General features: G+C 47.1%; 1 protein-coding gene across 1 annotated transcript in view; it reads right to left on the minus strand.

Moving 5' to 3' along the window:
• Slit3 (slit guidance ligand 3) overlaps positions 1–22966 on the minus strand; it is a 593809-nt gene that overhangs the window by 474970 nt on the left and 95873 nt on the right. The window contains exon 4 of the mRNA XM_075941332.1: positions 8964–9035. Coding sequence (XP_075797447.1) covers positions 8964–9035 — 72 coding nt within the window. The remainder of the gene's footprint in view (positions 1–8963; positions 9036–22966) is intronic.

The following is a 22966-nucleotide window of genomic DNA, read 5'->3' on the forward strand; positions in this document are numbered from 1 at the left end:
TTTCAACAAGATCCCCAGGAATTTAGATGCCCAGGTAAATTCAAGAAACAGAGACTAGACCAGCAGTTCTCAACTTGTAGACTGTGAAATCCCTTTGGGGAGGGACGGGGGGGGGGTCAAACTACCCCTTTAAGGGATTGCTTAAGGACATCAGAAAACATAGATTTTTATAATTCATAACAGTAGCAAAATTACAGTTAGGAAGTAGCAATGAAACTATGTTGGGATTACCACAACATGAGGAATTGTACTAAAAGAGCTCAGCATTAGGAAGATTGAAAATCACTGGTCTAAACAATGTTTACTCCTGGTTCTAGTATCATGTGTTATAGAAGTTTATAGGACAATTCAAATATTAGCCTTCTAACAAACTCTATGATGACGTCCAAAGGTTTCTGTGCTCTGCTGGGCAAATTCCTGATGTGAGAAAGGAAACCTTACTTTTCCATGTCTACTCTTCTGGCTCTGGATTAAAGTAAGACACAGATTGAGAACAAGAAAGACAAACGGAGATGGGGGTGAATGTGGGGTCAAAGCTTACAAAACAGAAACACCAAGAGTGATGTGATACCTACTGTTATTCACGACCTATCCACACATAGACTGAAGGGAAACATGTCTGCAAGCATGTGTCCAGGCATTTCCCAAACCAAACACATGAACCTACTTCCTACAATGTGGGACTTGGTGGACGGAGCAGAGATGGGACTTTCGTGTCCATGTTCCTTGAGCTCTGCTTGGCCATGATCTCAAAGAACATGACCTTATGCCCTGCAACTCCCACCTCAAGAGCCTGTAGGACATATCAAAGACCATACTCCATCCAGTCTTCTCTAGGCATGACACCGCATACCAGAGAGGAAACGCAGCAGCAAGGACCACCCAGGTCTCTGCGCTCCTGGCTCCAGGCAGGCGCCGATGCCTGCAGCCTCACCATCCCCACGGGTTGGCTTCCCACCATCATACTGTCATTTTACCACATCAGATAGCAAGCCTGCTGGAAAACTGGCTAGCGTGGCTTTTGTTTTCTCCAGTGGGTTTTTGCTTTTACAGCGCTGTTTCACATCGCTGCAGAGTTTTATAGAGACACATACTGCATGTAGTTATGTTTGAAAGCCGAATGAGAAATCGAAAGAGCGAGGCAGTTGCAGAGGGCTGTGTGAGCTGCAGAGGGTACTGCAGAGGTGCAAGGCTCCAGACAGACAGCAAGGCAGGGCTCAGGTAGAGCCTCTGAATGATTCAGGCATCTGGCATCGCCCTTATTAACCTCTCCAAACGAAAGTACAGGCGGTCTGGTTAGGACCTGAAATTAATGAAGCTTGGGTCTGCATGCTGGATTTGAAAGCTATTGGCAACGTGACACAAGAAGCGGTTTGTTTACCTCTAAAATGTGTCACTGGTGTGTCTATGTCTTCAAGGTGAAATCTAGAAAGAACCTCTGACCTACTGACTTTGCAAAAGCTCCCTTAATACCACAGTGGGTTGACCTATGCCCTCCACCTCCCAAGTTCACGTGTTGAACAATGCTCTAAGGCCCAGGACCTCAGAGTGCAGCTGTGTATAGACTCTAGCTCTTTACTGAAAATGGAGCCATTTGGGTAGCGCTTGCATTTGGTGTGACTCGTGTCCTGCCTAATAAGGACAAGGAGACTGATGTCCTCATAAAGACGAGGACATGCATACTCAGAGGAGCATGGGGACGACCTTCGGCAACCAAAGACAGAGCCTGACTGCCACCTTGAGTTTCAGACTTCAGAACTACATGGTTTCTGTAGCTAAAGCCACTTGGTCTGTTGCACTTGCTATGGCAGGCCCAGAAGACTGAGCATGGCGAACCCCAGTTTGAAGATGACATCTGAGATGCAGAGGGTCACTCATCCAAGGTCATCAGAAGGTGGGATTGAAAGCTAGGTCTGGAAGGCCCTAGGTCCCTCTTCTTTTCTCTGGTAATTGAGCTGCCTCAAAGAGACAGAACACATTGCGGAATGCAGCTTCCAGTTAGTGTGGGGATCTAGAGCGGGTCTAAACAAGACAGACAATGAAACAGAACACAAACAGAGCCCCAACAGAGGAACACCCCAGAGGCACTTCAGCACAGGAAGCGCCTGGAGATGGATGCCTCCTGGCCTTTCTCACAGACAGCAATGTCACTTAGCCACAGCAGAAGCCCAGGGACTCAGAGAGTGGTTCACTGGCCACTTGCGGACTGTGTTCAGCTGCCTGGGGATTAACTTTGCAAGCCTCTTGCCATTCCATTGCTCCAAGTGAGTGACAATGGGCTTAACCCCAGTGTCATGTTTTCAAAGCTGTCAAACACCTCACTGAACTAAGAGGAGAGTAATCAGATTCCCAGCCATACCAGCACAACTGCTGATGTGGCTACCCACGACCTAGTCCTCCAGGAATGCACTGGCCACGGATCCAGGCCAGGTGAGCCAGCCGTGCTCAAACTCCAGTGGCAAGGCCAAGCCCTCACCTTGTTCAATGCTGTGCCATCTGGGGAAATTCAGCTCTTTTAATCACTGTTTTCGCTCTGCTTTCCACTCCTTTGAAAGAATTTAGGGCAATATTACCTCTTTAGCATTTCATAGCCCCAAAGTCTACCCCACCTCGCCTGTGTGTAGCTGAAAGCAAAGGCTGAAAGTGCAGGTGGGAATGAGAGGTCAATAGCTTGCAGGTAGTAAAACAAGCCACGGGCCATCCTGTCCTCTCTGCCTAACAGAAATATGAGCAGGGAGGCAAAGTAGCGTGCCTAGGACACACAGTTTGTGAGCAGCAGAGCCAAGAGGAGCTGGGTCTTCCCAAGCCAAGCGTCTTGCTTATCCAGCCCGCTGCTATGCTGAAGTCTGGACTGTTTGCTAGATGCAGAGTCTAGCACACCACAGAGCCCAAAGCATAGCATGCACACTGCCCATTCACTAGCTGACAGGAGCTGACCGCAGTCTTTACTGAGCAATTACTATGTGCCGTATTCAATACTCCTGGTATCTATCCATTTATCCTCACAACGCTCCCAGAGACATTGGTGAATTACTATCTACCTTTCTGATGATGATCTAAGACTGACAGGGGGAAGCAATTGTTCTCAAAGTGCATACGGACAACCTTTAGCTCTTTTCCCTCATCACCTCCTAGTCTCAGATCATTGGGAATCCCAGAAAAAGCAGAAGCATAGTTCCCACTCTTGGTCCTTCTGTTAGGATGCAAAGAGCTCAGACCTTGCTGGCATTGCGCACACTGCAGCAGTAGGGGATACCTGGGACATGCCCATTATACTTGAGAACAGACGTGGGAAAACATAGGCTTCAAGAGGGTACACCCGGTTCAGAGGGTACTACATCTGAGAGCAGAAAGGGGACAGTGACCAGCAAAGGCCCTGGAGAAACACTAGGACTTGTGACAGGTCCATCGTAGTCCTGAGACACAACTGAGAATAATGTCCACTCCACAGTTGGCAGGACAGTGTGGGATGGTGGAAAATGTAAGATAAGAACTTGGCGGAATCACATGTGTCCTGGGACTCTGGCCTAGTCAGTGTTACTATTGCTATAATGAAACACCATGAACAAAAGCAAGTTCAAGAGGAAAGGGTTTAGTCGGCGTATGCTGCCCCACCACTGTTTATCAATGAAGGATGTCTGGACAGGAACTCAAGCATGGCAGGAGCCTGGAGGCAGGAGCTGATGCAGAGTCCATGCAGGGGTGTTGCTTACTGGCTTGCTCCCAGTGGCTTGTTCTGCCTGATTTCTTATAGGACCCAGGACCACCAGCCCAGGACTGACACCACCCAGAGTGGGCTGGGCCCTCCCCACCAATCACTAATTAAGAAAATGGCATTCAGCGGGATCTTTCTCATTGCGGGTCCCTCGTTTTAAGTCGCTCCAGCTTGAGTCAAGTTGACATAAAACTATCCGGCACGGACCCTATTCACTGTTCTTCCTCTTTCTCTTTGTCTCCTCACTGTGAGGTTGTACTCTTCCACGTGTTCCACACATGGCTCCCTTACCCCTCACAGGTCAAAAACAATGAGGCCACTCTGTCCTGGATTAGAACCTCCAAGGCTGAGCTTCAAGAGACCTTCTTTTCTAAGTTAATGATGCCAATCTGTCACCACAGGGATGGAAATCTAGCATACTTTCCACTTTCCGGGGTTTAGAAGCAGATTTGACATTGGTTTGCGGGCAATATCGGTGTGAAGACTGAAGCTGAATGCCGAAGCCAAGCTCTCAGGAGGGGCTACCCCTTAGATCTATGGGATTTATGAAGCAGTAATTTGACCTCGCTGTGCTTTACTTTCCCATGCAATGGGGAGAGTAGCGGGCTTAGGAACACACACTCTGCGGAGATGGAGAACAGCAGCCTCTGGATTGGAGCTATCCAGAGTTAGACCTGGATTCCGCCCGAACTTTGTCAGGCAAGCTCATCAAGCCCTCTGAGCCTCTGCTTCACTCTCACCGAACAGCACTAAGCACGGTATGATTCCCCACACCTACCCTGCAGAGTTGTCAGGACAACCGAATGATTTCACAGATGTAAAGTGCGCAGAACAGCACCTGGCACCCAGCGCTTCCCGTTGCTATTATCCTAATGCATCACTGCAAGAATCTCAAGCACTCCCTGAAAGCAGTGTGGAGCAGATGCGCAATAAACTTGTAGACACCTATTGTTAAAGACCGGCATTCCTCACTGCGTCTCCTCAAACTACCACCTTCTGTGGGGAACCTGCTGTCCAAACAAATTGGATGGATGTGCTGCCACACTTGGTTTGATCAGAGGACACTGCCCCATGAGCAGTGATCGTCAGCTTAGACAATCCCTGAGAGCGAGCTGCGGAGCCAAACTCCCCTCAGTCCTTCTCCACCAGACTCTTCACAGGGCTCCCTGGGCTGCAAAGTCAGTGTACCGTGAGTTTTTACTTTGATATCATGTTCAGTGTTCCAAGGGATGCAACATGAAATCCTCATGGTACCGCCTTGGCCCTGCCCCCAGCTGGTCTTTACTACCCAGTCTTTACTACTACTGGACTTCTCAGTTACACGGACTGATACATTTCCTCTGGGTTCGGATGCCTCTATTCTCACTTCCGGACATCATTAGTTAGATGTATCATTAATAGAGCACACAGGCCATCAGTAGCTATTGCTTCTCTTTTCCATCCGCACTTCAAATCCATCTTCCTATACCACCACGGCCTTTCCAGAAGATACAGGTTATGGTTTGAATGTGAAATGTCCTCCATAGGCATGGAGATTTAAACAGTCTCAACTGGTGGTGCTGTTTCAGAAGGCCCTGGAACCTTTAGGAGGTGGAGCTTCTCTGGAGGAAGTGAGTCACTGGGGTGGGGCAGGAACTGAGGTTTTGGTAGCATAGCCCGCTTTCCTGTCTGCTGCCTACTTCAGAACTGTGGATGCCACGGGACCAGCAGCCCCCTTGTTTCTTCCCCCATCATGAAGGAGCGTGTCCCTTTAAACTGTAAGTCAAAAGAAGCCTTTCCTTTAAGTTGCTTTTTGTCAGGTATTTAGTCACAGGGACTAAAAAATGAAAGACTTGAGGTTGGAGAGTTAGGTGGATCTGCGAGGAACTAAGAGGGACAGCTGCTGAATATGGTCAAACACACTGGAGGCATTTATGAAATTCTCAAAGAATTTATAAAAACATCCTTAGAGTAAACCCTGGCCATGAAGATAATAACAAGAGCGAAGCCCAGAAGTGCTGCTATCTCGTATGTCCTGCTACAGATCGGTTAGCTGCACGGCCCATGCCAAGCCTGCCTCCCCAGGGAACTGACGTGCGGTGTCTCCTGGGAGGCAGAGCTCTTTCCTAACAGGGCTGACGGCATAGGTATACACACCCATGATTGCACATTTATTGATTTTCTAATTTGTACCCTGCTTACTTCCAAAAAGGCCCTGGAGTGGCTGACAAAATAAGACAAAGACATAATGGGGCCATTAAGAAAAATCAAAGATCAAGCCCAAAGAGAAAAAGCGATGGCTGATTAGCGCTCCAACCTGGGTTAATATAGTTGCTTCGATTTAAAATATATTTATATATATTTAGCTCTCAGCCTTTGGCAGTCAGTCAGAATATGTCAGGATTGGGCAAAGAGTGAGCTAAGTATCCTTCACAGCTTCTGCTCAGAGCAAAAGGGATGGGCTCCAACAGGCAACGGAAGAAAGTACACTGAATGAATGAATGAATGAATGAATGAATGGTAAATAAAAGAGTCAAACCTCTCAGAGAAACCCTCTTGTATCCTTGGACCCATATCACTCACCTACCTACTCAGCCAGCCATCATTGTCTCAGTGCCTATCTGTGCCAGTCTGTGTGCCTGGCCAAGGACTCCCAGAAGGATGATCACCAAATGGGTCGAACACTGTGCCTGCCTTCATGGCTGCAATTCTCCGGCGGGAGGCAAATGCTTGGTAATAATGTATCTCAATGCCCACTGCAACTAGAATGCTCCCCTGCTCCCAAAGCTGAGGTTGTAAAAACAACAACTAGAGAGGCAGCTATAGGTACGTTGGTCCTTCACCTATCCCATTATGCTCAACCCTAGCAAAGACACGATTACACTATTATCTCACTGGGCACTCATGGTTCCCCTGAGCGGCTGGGAGAAGGGACAAGAGGCAGTTCCGTTTACTAGGAAGACAGGCACAGGGAAGGAGCTCTCCAAACTCTTAGAAAGGGGCCATTAGGACAAAACCAGTGAGTTCCAGCTCCGGGTCTTACAGCCAGCATTGCAGACAGTGGTTAACAACACCGGAAACTTCTCTGTCTGGCTCAGGACTCTTGGCACAAAACAGGCATTGCCTGGTGGCTTTAGGGAGACTCTGTGAATATAGGAAAACTACCTAGCTGAACTTAAACCAATAGAGTTCTCCTATCCCGATTCCACTCTGTCAAAGTCCTCAGCAGCTGCGGCCACCAGAGCCTCCTTCCACCCAGACACCGATGCGGAGATCCCAGGAGAACAGCATATACCTGCATGACTTGGTAAGAGTGGAATGATAAGCAGCAATGAAGTCATCGAGGGGACACATGGCTACTCAGGGCACACTGAGTGAGTCTCTGCTAGTTCCTCCTCTTGGTGGGAAATTCTAGAGAGAAAACTACCGCCACTGCGCATGCACAAAGCTTCCTGGTTGGAATTCCTAACACATGTAATACATTCTGATGTGGCATGCCCTTCTGTATGCTGTGAATATGTTTTATTACCATTGGCTAATAAAGATGATTTGAGCAATAGTCAGGCAAAATAGAGCCAGGCAGGAAATCCAAGCAAAGATACAGGGATAAAGAAGGCAGAGTCAGGGAGACTCCAGCAGCTGCCAGAGAAGCAAGATGTGAAGTAATAAGCCATGAACGTCGTAGTAAAATGAGACTAACAGAAAAGGGCTAATCTAAGTTATAAGAGCTAGTTAATAATAAACCTGAGCTAATATGCCAAACTGTTTATAATTAATATTAAGCCTTAGAGTGGTTATTCAGGAACTGGCAGGGGGACAGGGAGAAACCTCCAGTTACAACATCCACTATTTACATAGTATTTCCATTCGGTGAAGAATGACAAGTCTAAGAAATGACTTAAAGTATGGGGGAAGGTGTGCACAGATATTCAGATACAAATATCTGCTAATTTTATACAAGGACACAGTCAGCTGAGAATTTAGTTACCTGTCAGTCTGCGGATCAACGCTCCAAGGATACTGAGTGAGGATGGTACAGGGAACAGTTTGTGGAAAATTAGGACAATTTATGGCGGATCCACTGCTTGTTTAGTTTGGTTAGGTGACCAGGCTATGCGTTTCCTTGGGCTATGTGTCCATCCAGGTGGATATAGATCGGAGGCAGGGAAAGGGAGGTCATTTTCTTTCTTACTTTTAGGAAAGTAACTAGGTGAACAAGAGAACCAAAAACAGGGGGTGCACTCAAAGAAGAGGCCACTGACAAGCACAGATCTGTCCTGAAGAAATCCAACAGGACCACTGATCTTCTGAATGCCAGCCCAGGCCCATTCCTCTTGCTCTTTGCAAATGTATTTATATGCATAGGGGGTGTGTGTGCTTGTGTTTATACGCACGCACATACATAAGTATGTATTTCTAATTCAGGGCTTAAGTGCACACAGTGACATGTGTTTCCTATTTTCCAGTTTATTCCAGTCTACAGGCACGGTTTGATTGCATAAGTAGGCATTAAACCCAGCCATGGGGAAGGAGACTGGTGGCTATAACACGGGAGCCGCCCCAGTCATGTTAGTGTCTTCTCAGACAGACTATGACTCTGCTTGTCAGACACTGATGTTCCATTCAGAGCGCCCTTGGGCAGCACAGTTCACCTGTCATCCACGCCAGCAGGGTTTCAAGTTCACTGTCAATAACTAGCATTTGCAGAGAACTCCGTAAGCCATGAGTCACGGTCTCTACCACAGTCTGCACCTCAAGCTCCCAAGCTTCTAAGTTGTCACAATGAATATATGCACCCAAACGATTCTGGAAAATAATGTGAAAAATCAAATTTTCTTTATTTTTCCATCAAACCATAAACCTGAAGACCCAGAGTTCCTGGACTGTCAATGGCAAGAAGTAAGCCATGGGCAGGGACTGCTGCAGTCAGCAAGGCAGTGAGTTTAGTGACTTGATATTAAGAACACACACAGGCAGCTTCTGATGAATAAAGTCACCCCAACCCCTCTCGGGGAAATTCCATGCAGTAAGTTCAGACCCAATGGAAGCCCTTCCTTTCCCTTGCAAGGGAAAAAGAAAATCCATCACCACACACTGTTCGCCTCCACTGGTCAATAAAGCCACCCGGCTCTGACAAAAGGAGCTAGAAGGCAGACTCTGCTCTGAAGCTCCACACGGCACGGGTGACACGCCCCACAACAACCACAGTGTCCATGAGACCGAAGCCAGGTGAGACGCAAGGTAGAGAATACACATGAACGCTACTCACAGTCTGGTGAGCTTCGGTGTGCTCTGGAAAAGCAATTCTGGAAGGACCTGGAGCTTGTTCTTGTTCAGGCGTCTGGGGAGGAAAAGATGAATGAAAAGATGTCAAAGGGGTGTCGAGCACAGACAGCATACACACACACACATACAGAGAGAGAGAGAGAGAGAGAGAGAGAGAGAGAGAGAGAGAGAGAGAGAGAGAGAGAGAGAGAGAGAGACGACATTGCTTTGATCAATCGATTCATCCCCAGGAAGAGACTTTCTAGATCTTTCAGCATGGTATGCTCGACACACATAAGGTGTATATGCCATTATAACAGAGTTTGTAGTCAGGCTGGAGATAGAAATCCATGTCAGTCATGGGTGCAAACCGAGCACACCGGCTGCCTCCCCTCCTCAGTCGCGAGTCTAGGACAGACATCACTCAATGGTGACAACCTTCTTTCCCGTGGACTCCAGTCAACACTTTTGAGCTTTTCATAGCATGAATTAAATATCAGAGAAAATGTACCAAGTCTTAAATAATAGTGGTGATGGAGCAGATGGTAGTTGCCATAGGAACAGAAAAGAGGGCAAGTCGGATCAGTATGGGTGAGGGACCCAGAACCAATCTCTGCCATGGGGGGCACAGCAGGGCTGCACTGTGACATTCAAGGGTCTTTGACCCTTTGGCCTTTTCTGGGCTGCTTTATCCATAAGATATTTTTACGTATTATATCTGTCCAAGTATAAAAATAAGTGTGTTATACATTTACTAGAAGGCATTTATTTCAACCTAAAAGTTTATTTTCTTCTAAGCTAAAAGCAATTAAGATATATTTATGGGATATGACAGCATGGTGGGTTTTCATCACTGCAGCTAATCGAGAAACCTGCCCCAAATAGGGGCCCAAACTCTGGGTAAAAAGTATGGCTTGCCGTTAAACTCAGTCATATAGAGATGTCTATACTGGGCAACTGCCAACAGAGCTTTTATGATCAGAACCTGACAAGCTCATGCTTGGTTCTCCGGGTGTCAGGGCTAGTTGGAGATTGTGTAGAACCTTTAGAGGGCTGGGGTCTGGCTGGCAGAAATATATGATTAAGGAAAGAGCCTCTGGAGGTTCCAATATTCTCCCTGTTCTCTGGTCCACCGATCGCATATTCCTCCCTCCTACCACCGAGTGAGCTTCTCTGAGACCATGCCTTTCCTGCCATGATGAATTGAAACTCTGAAAGAGCCAAATTAAAAACAAAAAACAAAAACCTTTCCTTCCTTATCCAAGTCAGGAATTGTGGTCACCGTGGTTCAAAACTGATGAACACAGAAAACAGTCCAGTGTCTCCTGAAAACCCACGGTAGAGGTTCCCAAGGGACACTAAGCCTCTGTTGTGATATTGATGAGGGCTGCTTTCTTGAGGTAATCAAGCCAGAGGGGACTCTGTCCCTACCTATTTCCATGCTGGTTTGCATTGCAACTTTTCACAGAGGCCGAAGGCAGTTTCAGGGAACAACTGTTACCCCCATGTTAGAGCTAGGCAAACTGAGGAGAAAGCCAGGATTTGTACCGAGTTTCTCAGCAGTGAAGTCTAAGCCCGGTTCTTCCCCTACGTGTCCTCCAAGACAACGTGACTCTGTAAGGGAGACTTGCCTACTACTCTCTTCTCCCATCCTATAGACAAACGCTGCAGGGAAACCAGGGACTCGAAGGAGGTCAGAAAGGGCCAAGCATGAAGGAGAAAAGCATTTACGATGTCGCCTGATAAGTGTCCTTCAAAAAGCACACAACTGGACCCTGACAAAGTTTGTGCCACATGGGTGGGACCAGGGAAAGTGCCGAGGAGGCTTCTGATCAGTGTGAAGATGGAACAAAAAGGCTGGGAATATGGACAAAAAACGTTCTCACCCCCGGCCTCCCTCTACAGTGGTCTCTCTCCAGTACCTGTGATCTTTTTTCTAATTGTTTACAAATGATGCTAAAATCATACAACATGAGGTTAGCTGTCTTCTCCGTTTCTAAGCACACAGTTCAGAGGCATGGGGCACAGTAGTGTGGACTGTATCCTTCTGGTTGTATGACTAATCTCTAGGATTTATTCGTCACACACAGCTGAGTCTATCCATTAAACAACTCCCCAGTTTTTCCTTTTAACAGACTCTGATAGATACCATTCTACAGTCTGTCTCCATGAGTTTGCTTCTTTCTGCTTTAAAAAAAATCACTTCTGGTATCTTCTTTGCACAATCCTGCCATGAAACTGGGAAGCCCAAGGCTGAGAAAACCAGCCCCCTGCTTAGAGTAAGTAATTCCTATGTGGTTAGTGATAAGTCCTTTAATAGGACACAGAAGTCACTGGTCCTATAGAAAGCATGGTGTTAGGACTGGGGCTGACCAGTGCTGGGTTCAGGTTTGATTGATTATATTCTCACTGTAGATCTGAGGACAAGTTACTGAATCCTTTGACCCTTGGTTTTCCAGCTGCAGAATAACTCTACTCCTGTGTGTTCCAGGGAGAACTGGCCTGCTGCACGTGGAAGGGCTGGATGCCACATGATGGCACGATTGAGAATGGCTGATCCCACCTGCTGCCCTGCATACCAAGTGTTGTGCTTCAGGCTGCCCTGGCAGAATCTCACGGCAGAGCTTAAGGCCTGGGTTGTTATTGTCCCCGTCTCTTACATAATGGATTCAAAGCCAGTGATGCAGGCCAGGCGGAGGCCACAGCATCTCTCAGGGGTGCCGTAGCAGGATCTGGACAGTCAGCTGGCTTCAGGTCCTGAACCAGAGCGCTCAAAGCCTCGACAGAACAAAAGGGCTTGGCCCTTTCCCTTGCCTCACTTTTCATTCTGTTTCTTTTCATCTAGGATGGCATGGCCACTTCCTCCACCCTCACCAGACACTGACTTGCTCGGAGTACACGGCCCTGCCTGAAAAGAACTCTCTTGGTGGCCTTTCAGGCAAGAACTGGGTCTTGCTTTCGGTCTGTCTGAAACCACCCTTGTCGTCACAGCTGCATAAAGTCTGCTAAGAATTCCATCCAGACACCCAGCACTCAGGTCTAGGCAAAACCCCTGAAGTCCAGCCCTCTGCCTCTTACAGCGGTGAGCAGGGTGCACAGTGTGCTAAAAGCCCTAGACAGAGCCCAGAGCTACAGCTAAAAATAAAGCCAGTTTGACTCTGAGGCTCCCAAAAGGGAAGGAATAGTTTTCATTTCTTTGCCGGTATTTACGGCTGGGCAAAAATAAAAACACAACCTAATTTAGCCAACTGTGCTCTCCCGGCTGCTTCCCTGAATGAGGATTCCTGGCGGCCAGGCTGGGCTCGGATCCCAGTAGCCCCAAGGCCTTTCCACTGCCACTTGGTTGGGTCACACGCCAGTTCTCCATATCAGGAGCATAATATTGTACCTCCAGGTCACTCTACGCCTTATTCACTTTTCCTTGGTGAAACAACGGACCAAAGGTCTTCCTCTAAAAGCTCTCTGTAGGAGTGATAGCTTGGTTCGAAAGAAAGTGAAACTTCAAGCAAGGAGGCCACTTATCAGACTTCTTGAGTATCGAAGGGAGAGAAACAAGCTGTTCTCCAGAATGTTGCAGATGGTGGCTGTTGGCTTTGGTGCTTTGATGCCACCTGCTTCGATGACTCTGGCACTGGAGGTGGCAATCTCTAGTCACAGTTTGAGCTAAAATGAACTATGGTCTGAACGTGGAGCTCAATGGACATGACACAACCAACAAGGATGCAGGAGGGCAGCAGGAGGCTGCCAGGTCAAGCTAGCACAGGGCTCATGCATGTGTCCCCTTTTCTTCTATGATCAGAGGCACCTCTAAACTTCCCTATGGATCAAAGCCAAAAGCCCACTGGTTGCTGAGTTGCAGTCATGGTTTTGACGTCATCTGTGAATCTTTAAGAAGCACAGTCTTGGTTTTGTGTGGTTGTTGAAGACCTTGATGCATTCAACATATGACCAGTTTTGATCCCTGTTGAACTGATCCATTTCAGTCAGCCACATACCCATCCATCTATCTGTCCATTTAACTATTCATCTACCCAACTACTCATTCATCAACATCATCACCACCACCATCATTATCATCGTCATCACCATCATCATCACCATCATCACCAACATGATCATCATCATCATCACCACTATCATCACCACCACCACCATCATCACCATTATCATCATCATCACCATCATCATCATCACCACCACCATTATCATCATCATCACCATCATCATCATCACCATCATCATCATCACCATCATCATCACCATCATCATCATCACCACCACCATTATCATCATCATCACCACCATCATCATCACCATCATCATCATCACCATTATCATCATCATCACCATCATCATCATCACCACCATCATCATCACCACCACCATCATCATCACCATCATCATCATCACCATCATCATCATCACCACCACCATCACCACCATCATCATCACCATCATCATTATCACCACCATCATCATCACCACCACCATCATCATCATCATTATCACCACCATCATCATCGCCATCATCATCATCACCATCATCATCATCACCCTCATCATCATCACCACCATCATCACCACCATCATCATCATCATCATCATCATCACCACCATCATCATCACCACCACCATTATCATCATCATTATCATCATCATTATCATCATCATCACCATCATCATCATCACCATCATCATCATCACCACCACCATCACCACCATCATCATCACCATCATCATTATCACCACCATCATCATCACCACCACCATCATCATCATCATTATCACCACCATCATCATCGCCATCATCATCATCACCATCATCATCATCACCCTCATCATCATCACCACCATCATCACCATTATCATCATCATCATCATCACCACCATCATCATCACCACCACCATTATCATCATCATCATCATCATCATCACCATCATCATCATCACCACCACCATCACCACCATCATCATCACCATCATCATCATCACCATCATCATCATCAGCACCACCATCACCACCATCATCATCATCACCATCATCACCATCATCATCATCATCACCACCACCATCATCACCATCACCATCATCATCACCACCACCATCATCATCATCATCATCACCATCATCATCATCACCATCATCATCATCACCACCACCATCATCACCACCATCATCATCACCACCACCATCATCACCACCATCATCATTATCACCACCATCATCATCACCATCATCATCATCACCATCATCACCATCATCATCATCATCACTACCACCATCACCACCATCACCACCATCATCATCATATCACCACCATCATCACCACCATCATCATCACCATCATCATCATCACCATCATCATCACCACCACCATCACCACCATCATCATCACCATCATCATCATCACCATCATCACCATCATCATCATCACCACCACCATCACCACCATCATCATCACCATCATCAGCATCACCACCATCATCATCACCACCACCATCATCATCACCATCATCATCATCATCATCATTATCACCACCACCACCATCATCATCATCATCATTATCATCATCATCATCATCACCATCATCATCATCACCACCATCATCATCATCACCATCATCATCACCATCATCATTATCACCATTATCACCACCACCACCACCATCATCATCATCATTATCATCATCATCACCATCATCATCATCTATCCTTTGTTTCCTATGCCCTCGCATCTTTTCAGCTCTTTTTTAATATTTTCTTCTGCATGGGGTTTTGTTTTGATTTGGTTTGTTTTCATATTTCTGAGATAGGGTTTCTCTCAGTAGTCCTGGCTGTCCAGGAACTCCCTCTGTAGACCCGGTTGGCCGTAAACTCAGAGCACTGCCTTCCAAGTGCTGGAATTAAAGGCAGGCACCACCACTGCCCAGCTTCCAGTTCTTTTTGAATAAGATCATGAAAAGACGAGTAAGACACAGTCCCTTCTCCAAGATGACCATATGCTGTTAGGGGAGACAGATATGAAACAAAATTACTCAATGATCTTGTAAACATAGGTGTTAAAGGAACATGGAGGAGGAGCTGCTAAGCCAGTCCCGGTTAAAGGAAGGGATCCAAACAAAGTGAGTTTGAGTTCAAACTGGAAGGATGAATGGAAGACTCTTCAGGAGTCATGAACAAAGAATTCTAGGTTTAGGTGCGCATTCCTTTAGATGCCAGGATTCTGTGGGACATTGGGGGGCAGTCCTGTACTGATTTTTGTGAGGAAGTTGGGGGTGACGTATGTAAAATAATTAGCAACTGGAGAACTGGGCAAGGAAGTGGTCATCTGGTTAGAAGGAGGTGACACTGCCATTAAGGGGAGGCAGTGAGGAGAGTTCTGGAGTGAAGCACGGGCTTAGTTAGTAATCATCAAAAACTGATGCGTGCCGGGCGGTGGTGGCGCACGCCTTTAATCCCAGCACTTGGGAGGCAGAGGCAGGCGGATCTCTGTGAGTTCGAGACCAGCCTGGTCTACAAGAGCTAGTTCCAGGACAGGCTCCAAAACCACAGAGAAACCCTGTCTCGAAAAACCAAAAAAAAAAAAAAAAAACTGATGCGGAGCCAGATGGCAGGTGTAATCAACAGGGGTTTGAGAAGGAACAGTGTGAACAGGCTGAGGGATTGGCAGCAATGGATGGAGTGAAAGGGGCCTCCTGAGATAAAGCTTGGGTAACTGACCATTCAAACTCAGCAATCGCTAATGACAGGAAGAGAAAAGGGAAGGGCAGAGAACAGAAGGGGATGTGCTACAGTCCAGAACCTCTACACACATTCTTTCCCTGAATTCCCATAGAAATGTCTGGAGGCCAGGACTCTTGGTAGTGGTGGGGAACACAATGGTTTAAGAAGGATCAGGTCCTTGCCTGTAGCCAAACAGCCAACCTGCTGATATGATCTGAAGGCAGATGCCCGATGCTAAACCTGTAGCTAATGGTGGCAACTTAGCCCTCCATTATATACCGTCTCGATTAAATGCCTAATATGCAAGTCTCATCTTCCCAGGGTGGGAAATATGTCTAACATATTCTTTGTGTCCTAAGGACAAAAAGCAGCAGGCTCACAAGGGACTTAATAAGGGCTTGTTCAATTTGATGCATAAACCAACTGTCAGGAGTGGCCACTTGGGGGAGTCTGAGGAAGTGGATGCCTCCCTCAGCTAGGTATGGGGGAGCATGTTGAGTGGAGAAACCGCTTCCAGAGCCTCAGCTTCCAGACTCAGATGTATAAGATGAGAAGGGATCAGGCTCACCAGTTTGCCTCCCTGGGGAAAGGACGGGGTAGGTGACCTCTAGGACTACCCGCAAACCGGCAGGGGGTAGTGGAATGTCCAGGTGTCTTGGGCTAGACCCTGGAGGGAGCAAGCCTGTGTGTGCTGACCCCAAAAGGTCACCAGGACTGCTTGCTTTAGTCACAAGCAGTTATTCTCAGTCCAATGACACTTTCAGAAACAGACCCCTGTCTATGCAGAAAGCTACTTTGTTCTCCAAGACAGAAAGAGGTGGGGAGGATCGAGGCTAGAAAGCCTTAAGGATGACAGAAACCTCTAGGGCAAGGGCAAAAACCCACCAGAGAAGCCTCAGATCTCAGCTTCACACTGGCGCCAGCGCCACCTCCCTCCCCCAGCTCATAGGTGTCACTCTAAGTTGGAGCAAAGATGAAACTTTGGGGAGTTTAGATTAGGGGCGGCTTCCACCAGCTGCTTGCTGTAGCATAGATGATTTGACACCTGTCACACACAGCAAATTCAGTCTATTATCCTGCTTTGTGCAGTTTCCTGATGCAAACTGTCCTTAGCGAACCTACCCAGTATGCAGCCTGACTTTTGACTGGTTAGGGTTTCTGCCACTCACATTCTGGACCAACCCTGTTGAGGGGCGGGGGGGCTGAGACTCTGTTGGTCAATGGCCTCTACACACAGGGTCACTTGAGTTGAGAGACTGTTGGGCTCCCTTTTTAATAGTAGTGGCAGTAGACAGCTTTAGTGATGGATGAGGGCTCTTCCTAATAATAGCAATTATGAACCAATTCAAAATTCACTGCCCTGGTTTAGAAGGAAGTTAACTAACCACCGACATCCACCGTGTTCAGCATGTGCTCAATGACATTTGGGTTGGCTTCTGCCAATTTTCAAGATTAGTTATTTTTACTTTGCAACTCTCAAGTAACCTAAGAGCAATTAAAAAAAAAACTTGTTTTTCAGATTTCTGAGGAGAATTAACTCTGTTGTAGACTAAATTTCTTGCCCCCAAGCAGTCTTTTCATCATTGAAGTTGTTTATGAGAACTTAAAAGAGATTATTTTAAAAACATAATTTAAAAAAAGAATACAGTTATTGTGTAGTAGCAAACCCATGTCCCTAACATGATACCTGAGAGGGTGAAAGGCAAACAGCTTTGCAGTCTCTCCCTAGGGCTCAAGAAAGGGTAGCAGTTACAGCTACTGTTATTATCATTATCATCAAGAGCTCCAGAAGTACAGACTGATTTTTCCATCATGGATGAGTGTATTGGTCAGCAAGGCAGTAACAAATGAACCCCACGATCTCACCACACTAACAATGTACACACTTTTTTTTTGCACTCGCAAGAGCTCCTTTCCTCTGCTATGATGCAACAGGGAAAATGCAGTCATCAATACTCCTGGGTCAAGAGAGGGAGGAAGAACCTAAAGGGAGACACCAGCTCATAACTCTCTGACCCTATAGTGACTCATAAACCTTCTGCTGCTAGCCTATTGGCTGTAACTAATCACGTGACCCAAACTTCATTGCAAAGGGAGCTGGGAATCTACAAGAAGCTGTGGATACCTGGTGTGGACATCTCAAAATAACCAATATTACTTTGTCTTCTTTCTTTGTTAATTTACTATGCACTGAGATACGCCAGACACTTCATATAAAAGGTTCACTTAGTCTTTTAAGCAATTCTTTAGTGCTGACGCACAAGGTTGGGTAAATTCATGCAACCCAAATCCCGCAATTCATAAATGAGGCTCAAGCAGAGGACTCTTGGACACTCAAGTCTGTGGCCTGGACCCTCTGCCATTCTGCATTCAAGATTTTGTTGCTTGGGTAACAGGAGGCTGCTTCAATAATCCCCAAAGGGAACTAGCAACAAGATACAGCTGCCCATGCACGCAGAAGACTCACTTGTAGAAGAAAAGAGGGCCAGGGGAATCACAAAGGCCTGGTTTCTACCTATGAAGCTGCAGTAGAGACCCATAGGCTTTCAGAGAATGAGATGAGCACCAAGAAACCCGTGGCTGCAGCATGGCTGCCTCTCAGACAAATGCAGATAAAACAATGCAGATGAAACTGAGGCTGCATTCAGCAGTAGGCTTTATGAATGACCAAAGCTGAGAGCACTGTGGGTCTGAGGAGATGGCTCAGTAGGGAAAATGCTTGTATAAGCATGAAGACCTGAATTCAGGTCCGTAGCATCCATGTAACAAGGCAAACATAATGGTATATGTCTGTGACCCCACACTGGGGCTGCAGAGAATGGCAGATCCCAGAGGCACTAGGTAGCCAGTCTACCTGAGAAGTAGGCTGCAGGTTATTGTGAGATCCTGTCTCAAAAACAACAAAACGACACTCCTTCACCTTTTCCAAACAAAGTTAATGAAAGAGAGAGGAAGGCAGTTGACATCCGTCTCTGGCTTTCACGTGTATATGCACGGGTGAGCATGCATGTGTGCACACACGTGCATGCACACACACACACACACACACACACACACACACACACACACACACATTTTAAAACAGGAAAGAAGAGATCACTGGACTCTCTGGAAGCCTTAAAAGGTTGTATGTGGAGTTATTATAAGCAGCTAAAGGTTTGGACTCCAGAAAAACACAGGTAGAGAGAGCACATATACATTCTTATGAAGACACAGACACACATACACAGGGAGATAAATTCTAGGCAGTCAGGTCACGTGGTAATGGCCCTCAGATCTTCCCAGTGACTTCTGTACCCCACATCTCACAATGGGCCAATGCACTAGGCAGCTTTCCTGGGCTCAGGTCTCTCCTCTGAATCCCTTCTGAGAAATTACCAAGGTGCAGACTGCCCTGCCTCGTGGTACTGAGCAGGCTGCTCTGCTCTTTGGAAATGCTCTTCTCCCTGATCCTAGGGTGGCAGCTGTGGAGACGGTAAATGGCCAAGCTCTAGAAATTATCTGGGGGGGTGGGGGGGAGAGACGCACCGATGGAGCAGAGGTCATCAGAAGAGAGATGAAGGCAGAACATTAGATACTTTGGAACTTCGCTTTCCCAACTGGGGAAGATGGCGAGGAGAGAATGATGGAGGAAGATCATTGGCTAATAAAGGAACTGCCTTGGCCTATTAGATAGGCCAGCCTTTAGGTGGGCGGAGTAAACAGAACAGAATGCTGGAAGGAAGAGGAAGTGAGCTCAGATGCAAGGCGCTGCTCTCCAGGGCAGACGCGATGAAGCTCCAACCCAGGATGGATGTAGGCTAGAATCTTCCTGGTAAGCGCACCTTGGGTACACACATTAATAGAAATAGGCCAGGGAGTGTTTAAATGAATACAGTTTGTGTGTTGTTATTTCGGGGCATAAACTAGCCATGCGGGTGGCCGGGTGCCGGGGACGCAGCCCGCTGCTCGTATTACAAGAGAAGGGTGGAGACAAGGAGCAGATTTAAATGTGCTCAGTTACATCTGCCAGTGCCTGTCCAAGCATAAATGCTGCATAGATAGCCACATATGCAGATCTGGGTTTGGGGGCTAAGATTCAGAGGGAAAGTGGCATTTAAGGTCATGAATCTAGATTTGGTCTCCATGGTCGAGGATGTAAGATGGCAGATGTCTGGGCTCCACCATTGCTCAGGGACTGGATGACATGGAAACAGGCCCCTGTGGGTTGTGGGGAGAAACACATAGAGTTGTAGGGCCAAGTGAAGACAGAGTTCCAAGGAAGGAAGGGCAGAAAGGGGAGGTCTAGAGAGAAAGGAGGAGAGCACTGGTCTCATCAGTAATGGAGCTCATTGGAGACTTGAGATCAAAGCTTGGCCCAGAGATGGCCGTGAGCTCTAAGCTGGAGTGGCTCAAGAAAAGAGTTGGAGGAGAAAATAAAGAAATAAAATAACATTAAGACATTTTCTGTGGCAGGTTGACAGGAGGTGATAGAGAACCAAGAAAGAGGTTTGACTGTTTTATTCTTTTTTCAGATGGAGAAAACAGTGACACGTTTACATGCAAATGGGTATGATCCCAAACATTCAGCTTTATGAGCTGATGCTAATAAAGCAGTGATACTCAACCTGTGGGTTAAGACACGCTTGGGGGTGGGTGGTCACATATTGCATATCAGATATTTGCATTATGATTCATAACCATAGTAAAATTACAGTTATAAAGTAACAATGGAATCATTTTATGGTTGGGGGTCAACACAATATGAGGAACTGTATTAAAGGGTCACAGCATTAGGAAGTTAGAGAGCCATGGATACAGAAGCGGCGGGGACTTTCTCGGAGCTGTGCTAGCTTCACACTCATGACCCTTGCGCCTCATTTCTGAGTGCCGAGATTACATACACACACCGCCACCTCTTGCTGCATGGGGAAAAAGGGAGACTTCTATGTAGGTGATGAGGAAAACTCAGTGCAAAGGGAAGGCCCTGAACTGTGACAGGGCCAAGGGTGGGTCATCTGGAGCACTAGCAGGGGAGAGAGAGAGAGAGAGAGAGAGAGAGAGAGAGAGAGAGAGAGAGAGAGAGGAACAATAACAAGTAGAGGCTCAGGAGCCTCTGCAAGTCTCTTGCAGCCACTTCTGTTTTCTCCTCGTGAAGAGGAAACCAGATTCCAAGCAGAGATGGAGGAGGGGAAGGAGGTGTTTGATGACTGAGAAGAGAAAGTGAGAAACAGCTGTCTAGGAAGGGGTGGGAGATGGGCGGGCAGCAGCAAATGGCCACTTGTGGCCAGCGATGGAATAGCTGCGATCTGTCCACATAGATGTTTTAGCTTAGTCGCATAAAAGTCCCATTTCTGAAAGAGTACAAACAGCAGCAGATTGGATTTGGCCGGGGTTCAGGTTTTTCCAAGTGAGGATGATAGAGGAAGACAGAGAGACAGGGATTGGAAGGTAGTTCAAATGACAGTAGTGACAGCCATGACACCGGGGCTGGGTGACGGAAGAGAGAGGCGGCACAGGGACAAGATAAGAGCCTGTGAATCATGAGGCCCTCGCAGGGCACTGAGAGCATGAGGCCAGGCTTAGAAGAGCTGTAGCAGATAGCTCAGCTCCACCCTTGCCTCTCCTCTATCAACAGAATTGTCAACTGCATGCCTCCTAAGACTGATCTTATCATCCTCTGCCTAGGATGGGGGCGGGGGAGCCCAAAGTGGTGCTGCACACCTTAAATCCCAACACTCGGGAGGCAGAGGCCGTCAGATCTCTGAGGTTGAGGCCAACCTGGTCTACGGAGCAAATTCCAGAGCAGCCAGAGCTATGCAGGGAAAGTCTGTCTTGAATAAAAAGCAACAAACAAACAAAAAGATCTGAAAAAGACGGCACTTGGATTCTAAGCCAAGCTCACAATTTAACCTCCCCATGCCTTTGTCTCTTAAAGAATAGGAATCATGACCCCTGCTATCAAATGTTAAATGCCATGAACACAGGGATTGTTTATTTTGCACTGGGAATGATTTCTAGCAACTAGCAGGTGCTCGATGCATGCTTGTTGGCTGGTCAGTTGGTTGGCTGGCTGGTGGGTGTAACAATGACGTCAAGGGCTGGAGAAATGGCTTGGTCAGTAAAGCCCCTGGTGTGCAAACATGAGGACATGAGTCTGGAGTCCCAGAACCCTCATAAAAGCCAAGCAAGGCTGGCACGTGTCTGTAATCTCAGTGCTAGTGAGGGAAAGACAGGCAGATTCCCTAGGGCTCACTGGCCGGCCCTCGTAGCCACAACCAAATCACCAGAGGGTCACACTCACAAGACAGATGAAACAATGTCATGCTGGCAAGAGCACACTGAGAGTTTGGAGATACGGTTAACCCTTTTGAACTGTATGGCTGAGGTCAGCGCTTGAACAGAGATTGGGGAGGGGCCGGTTAGGTCTCTGTACCAGATAAGACATTGCCAGGGAGAGGTTTCTAAACAGCAAACAGTGAGAGATGCAGAAGGGGAATGTCAGACAGCCCACAGGGCCTAATGTTGATGTGTGTGTGTGTGTGCATGCGTGTACATGTGATGCCTGACCATAAATACAGAAGCATCGTGTTGGGGGCCGCAAAGGGAGACAGAATTCCTTGAACTTAGCACTGCTCTGCAGAAAGCTCACTCCACTGAGACCTAAACGAGCCACGAACAGCCTGTGGTTGATGTCAAGTCATTTCTACTAGAAATTAAGAGGAAAACACTTTGGGCAGTTCGAGGAATGTCTTTGCACTGAAAAAAAAAATCCTTCAAAGAACATGAGAAAGCTGGTCCTACACACGATGACATGTGCACGGGCCGCCACAGACTCCACGTCCTCTCTGGGTTATTCTAGGCCCTTTCTCGGGGGCCTCAAACCCCTTCAACCCACACAGGTAGGAGACTGACAGATGTAAATTGAAAGAGAAATACTATAGCCGGCTGATGTCAGAAAGGGCAGGTGCAACTCAGCAGAAAATTTCCTGAACTGTACTGCTTCAAATGATCCCGTTTGAACCCACTGGTCTTTTCTTTTTGTTCTGAGTAAGTTCAAAGTTAGAAAGGGGGGGGGGGCGGGGGCGGGGAAAGCCCTGACAGCCAAGATTCCAACGCTCCTAGCTTGTGAATGACAAACTTCTCTTTCGTTTTTCTTCCAAACACTCTCGGCCTCGCAGATCTGTTAATTATGGAGTAAGGCCCTGTGTTTAGCCAGGCGTTTAGAGAGATAGCTACGAACCTAGCAACAGGGAAAAATAAAGATCTTAAGGCCTCTAAGGCACGAGCCCAAGAATGCGGAG

The sequence above is a fragment of the Microtus pennsylvanicus genome, chromosome 11 (genome assembly GCF_037038515.1).
Source record: "Microtus pennsylvanicus isolate mMicPen1 chromosome 11, mMicPen1.hap1, whole genome shotgun sequence".
Lineage (NCBI taxonomy): Eukaryota > Metazoa > Chordata > Mammalia > Rodentia > Cricetidae > Microtus > Microtus pennsylvanicus.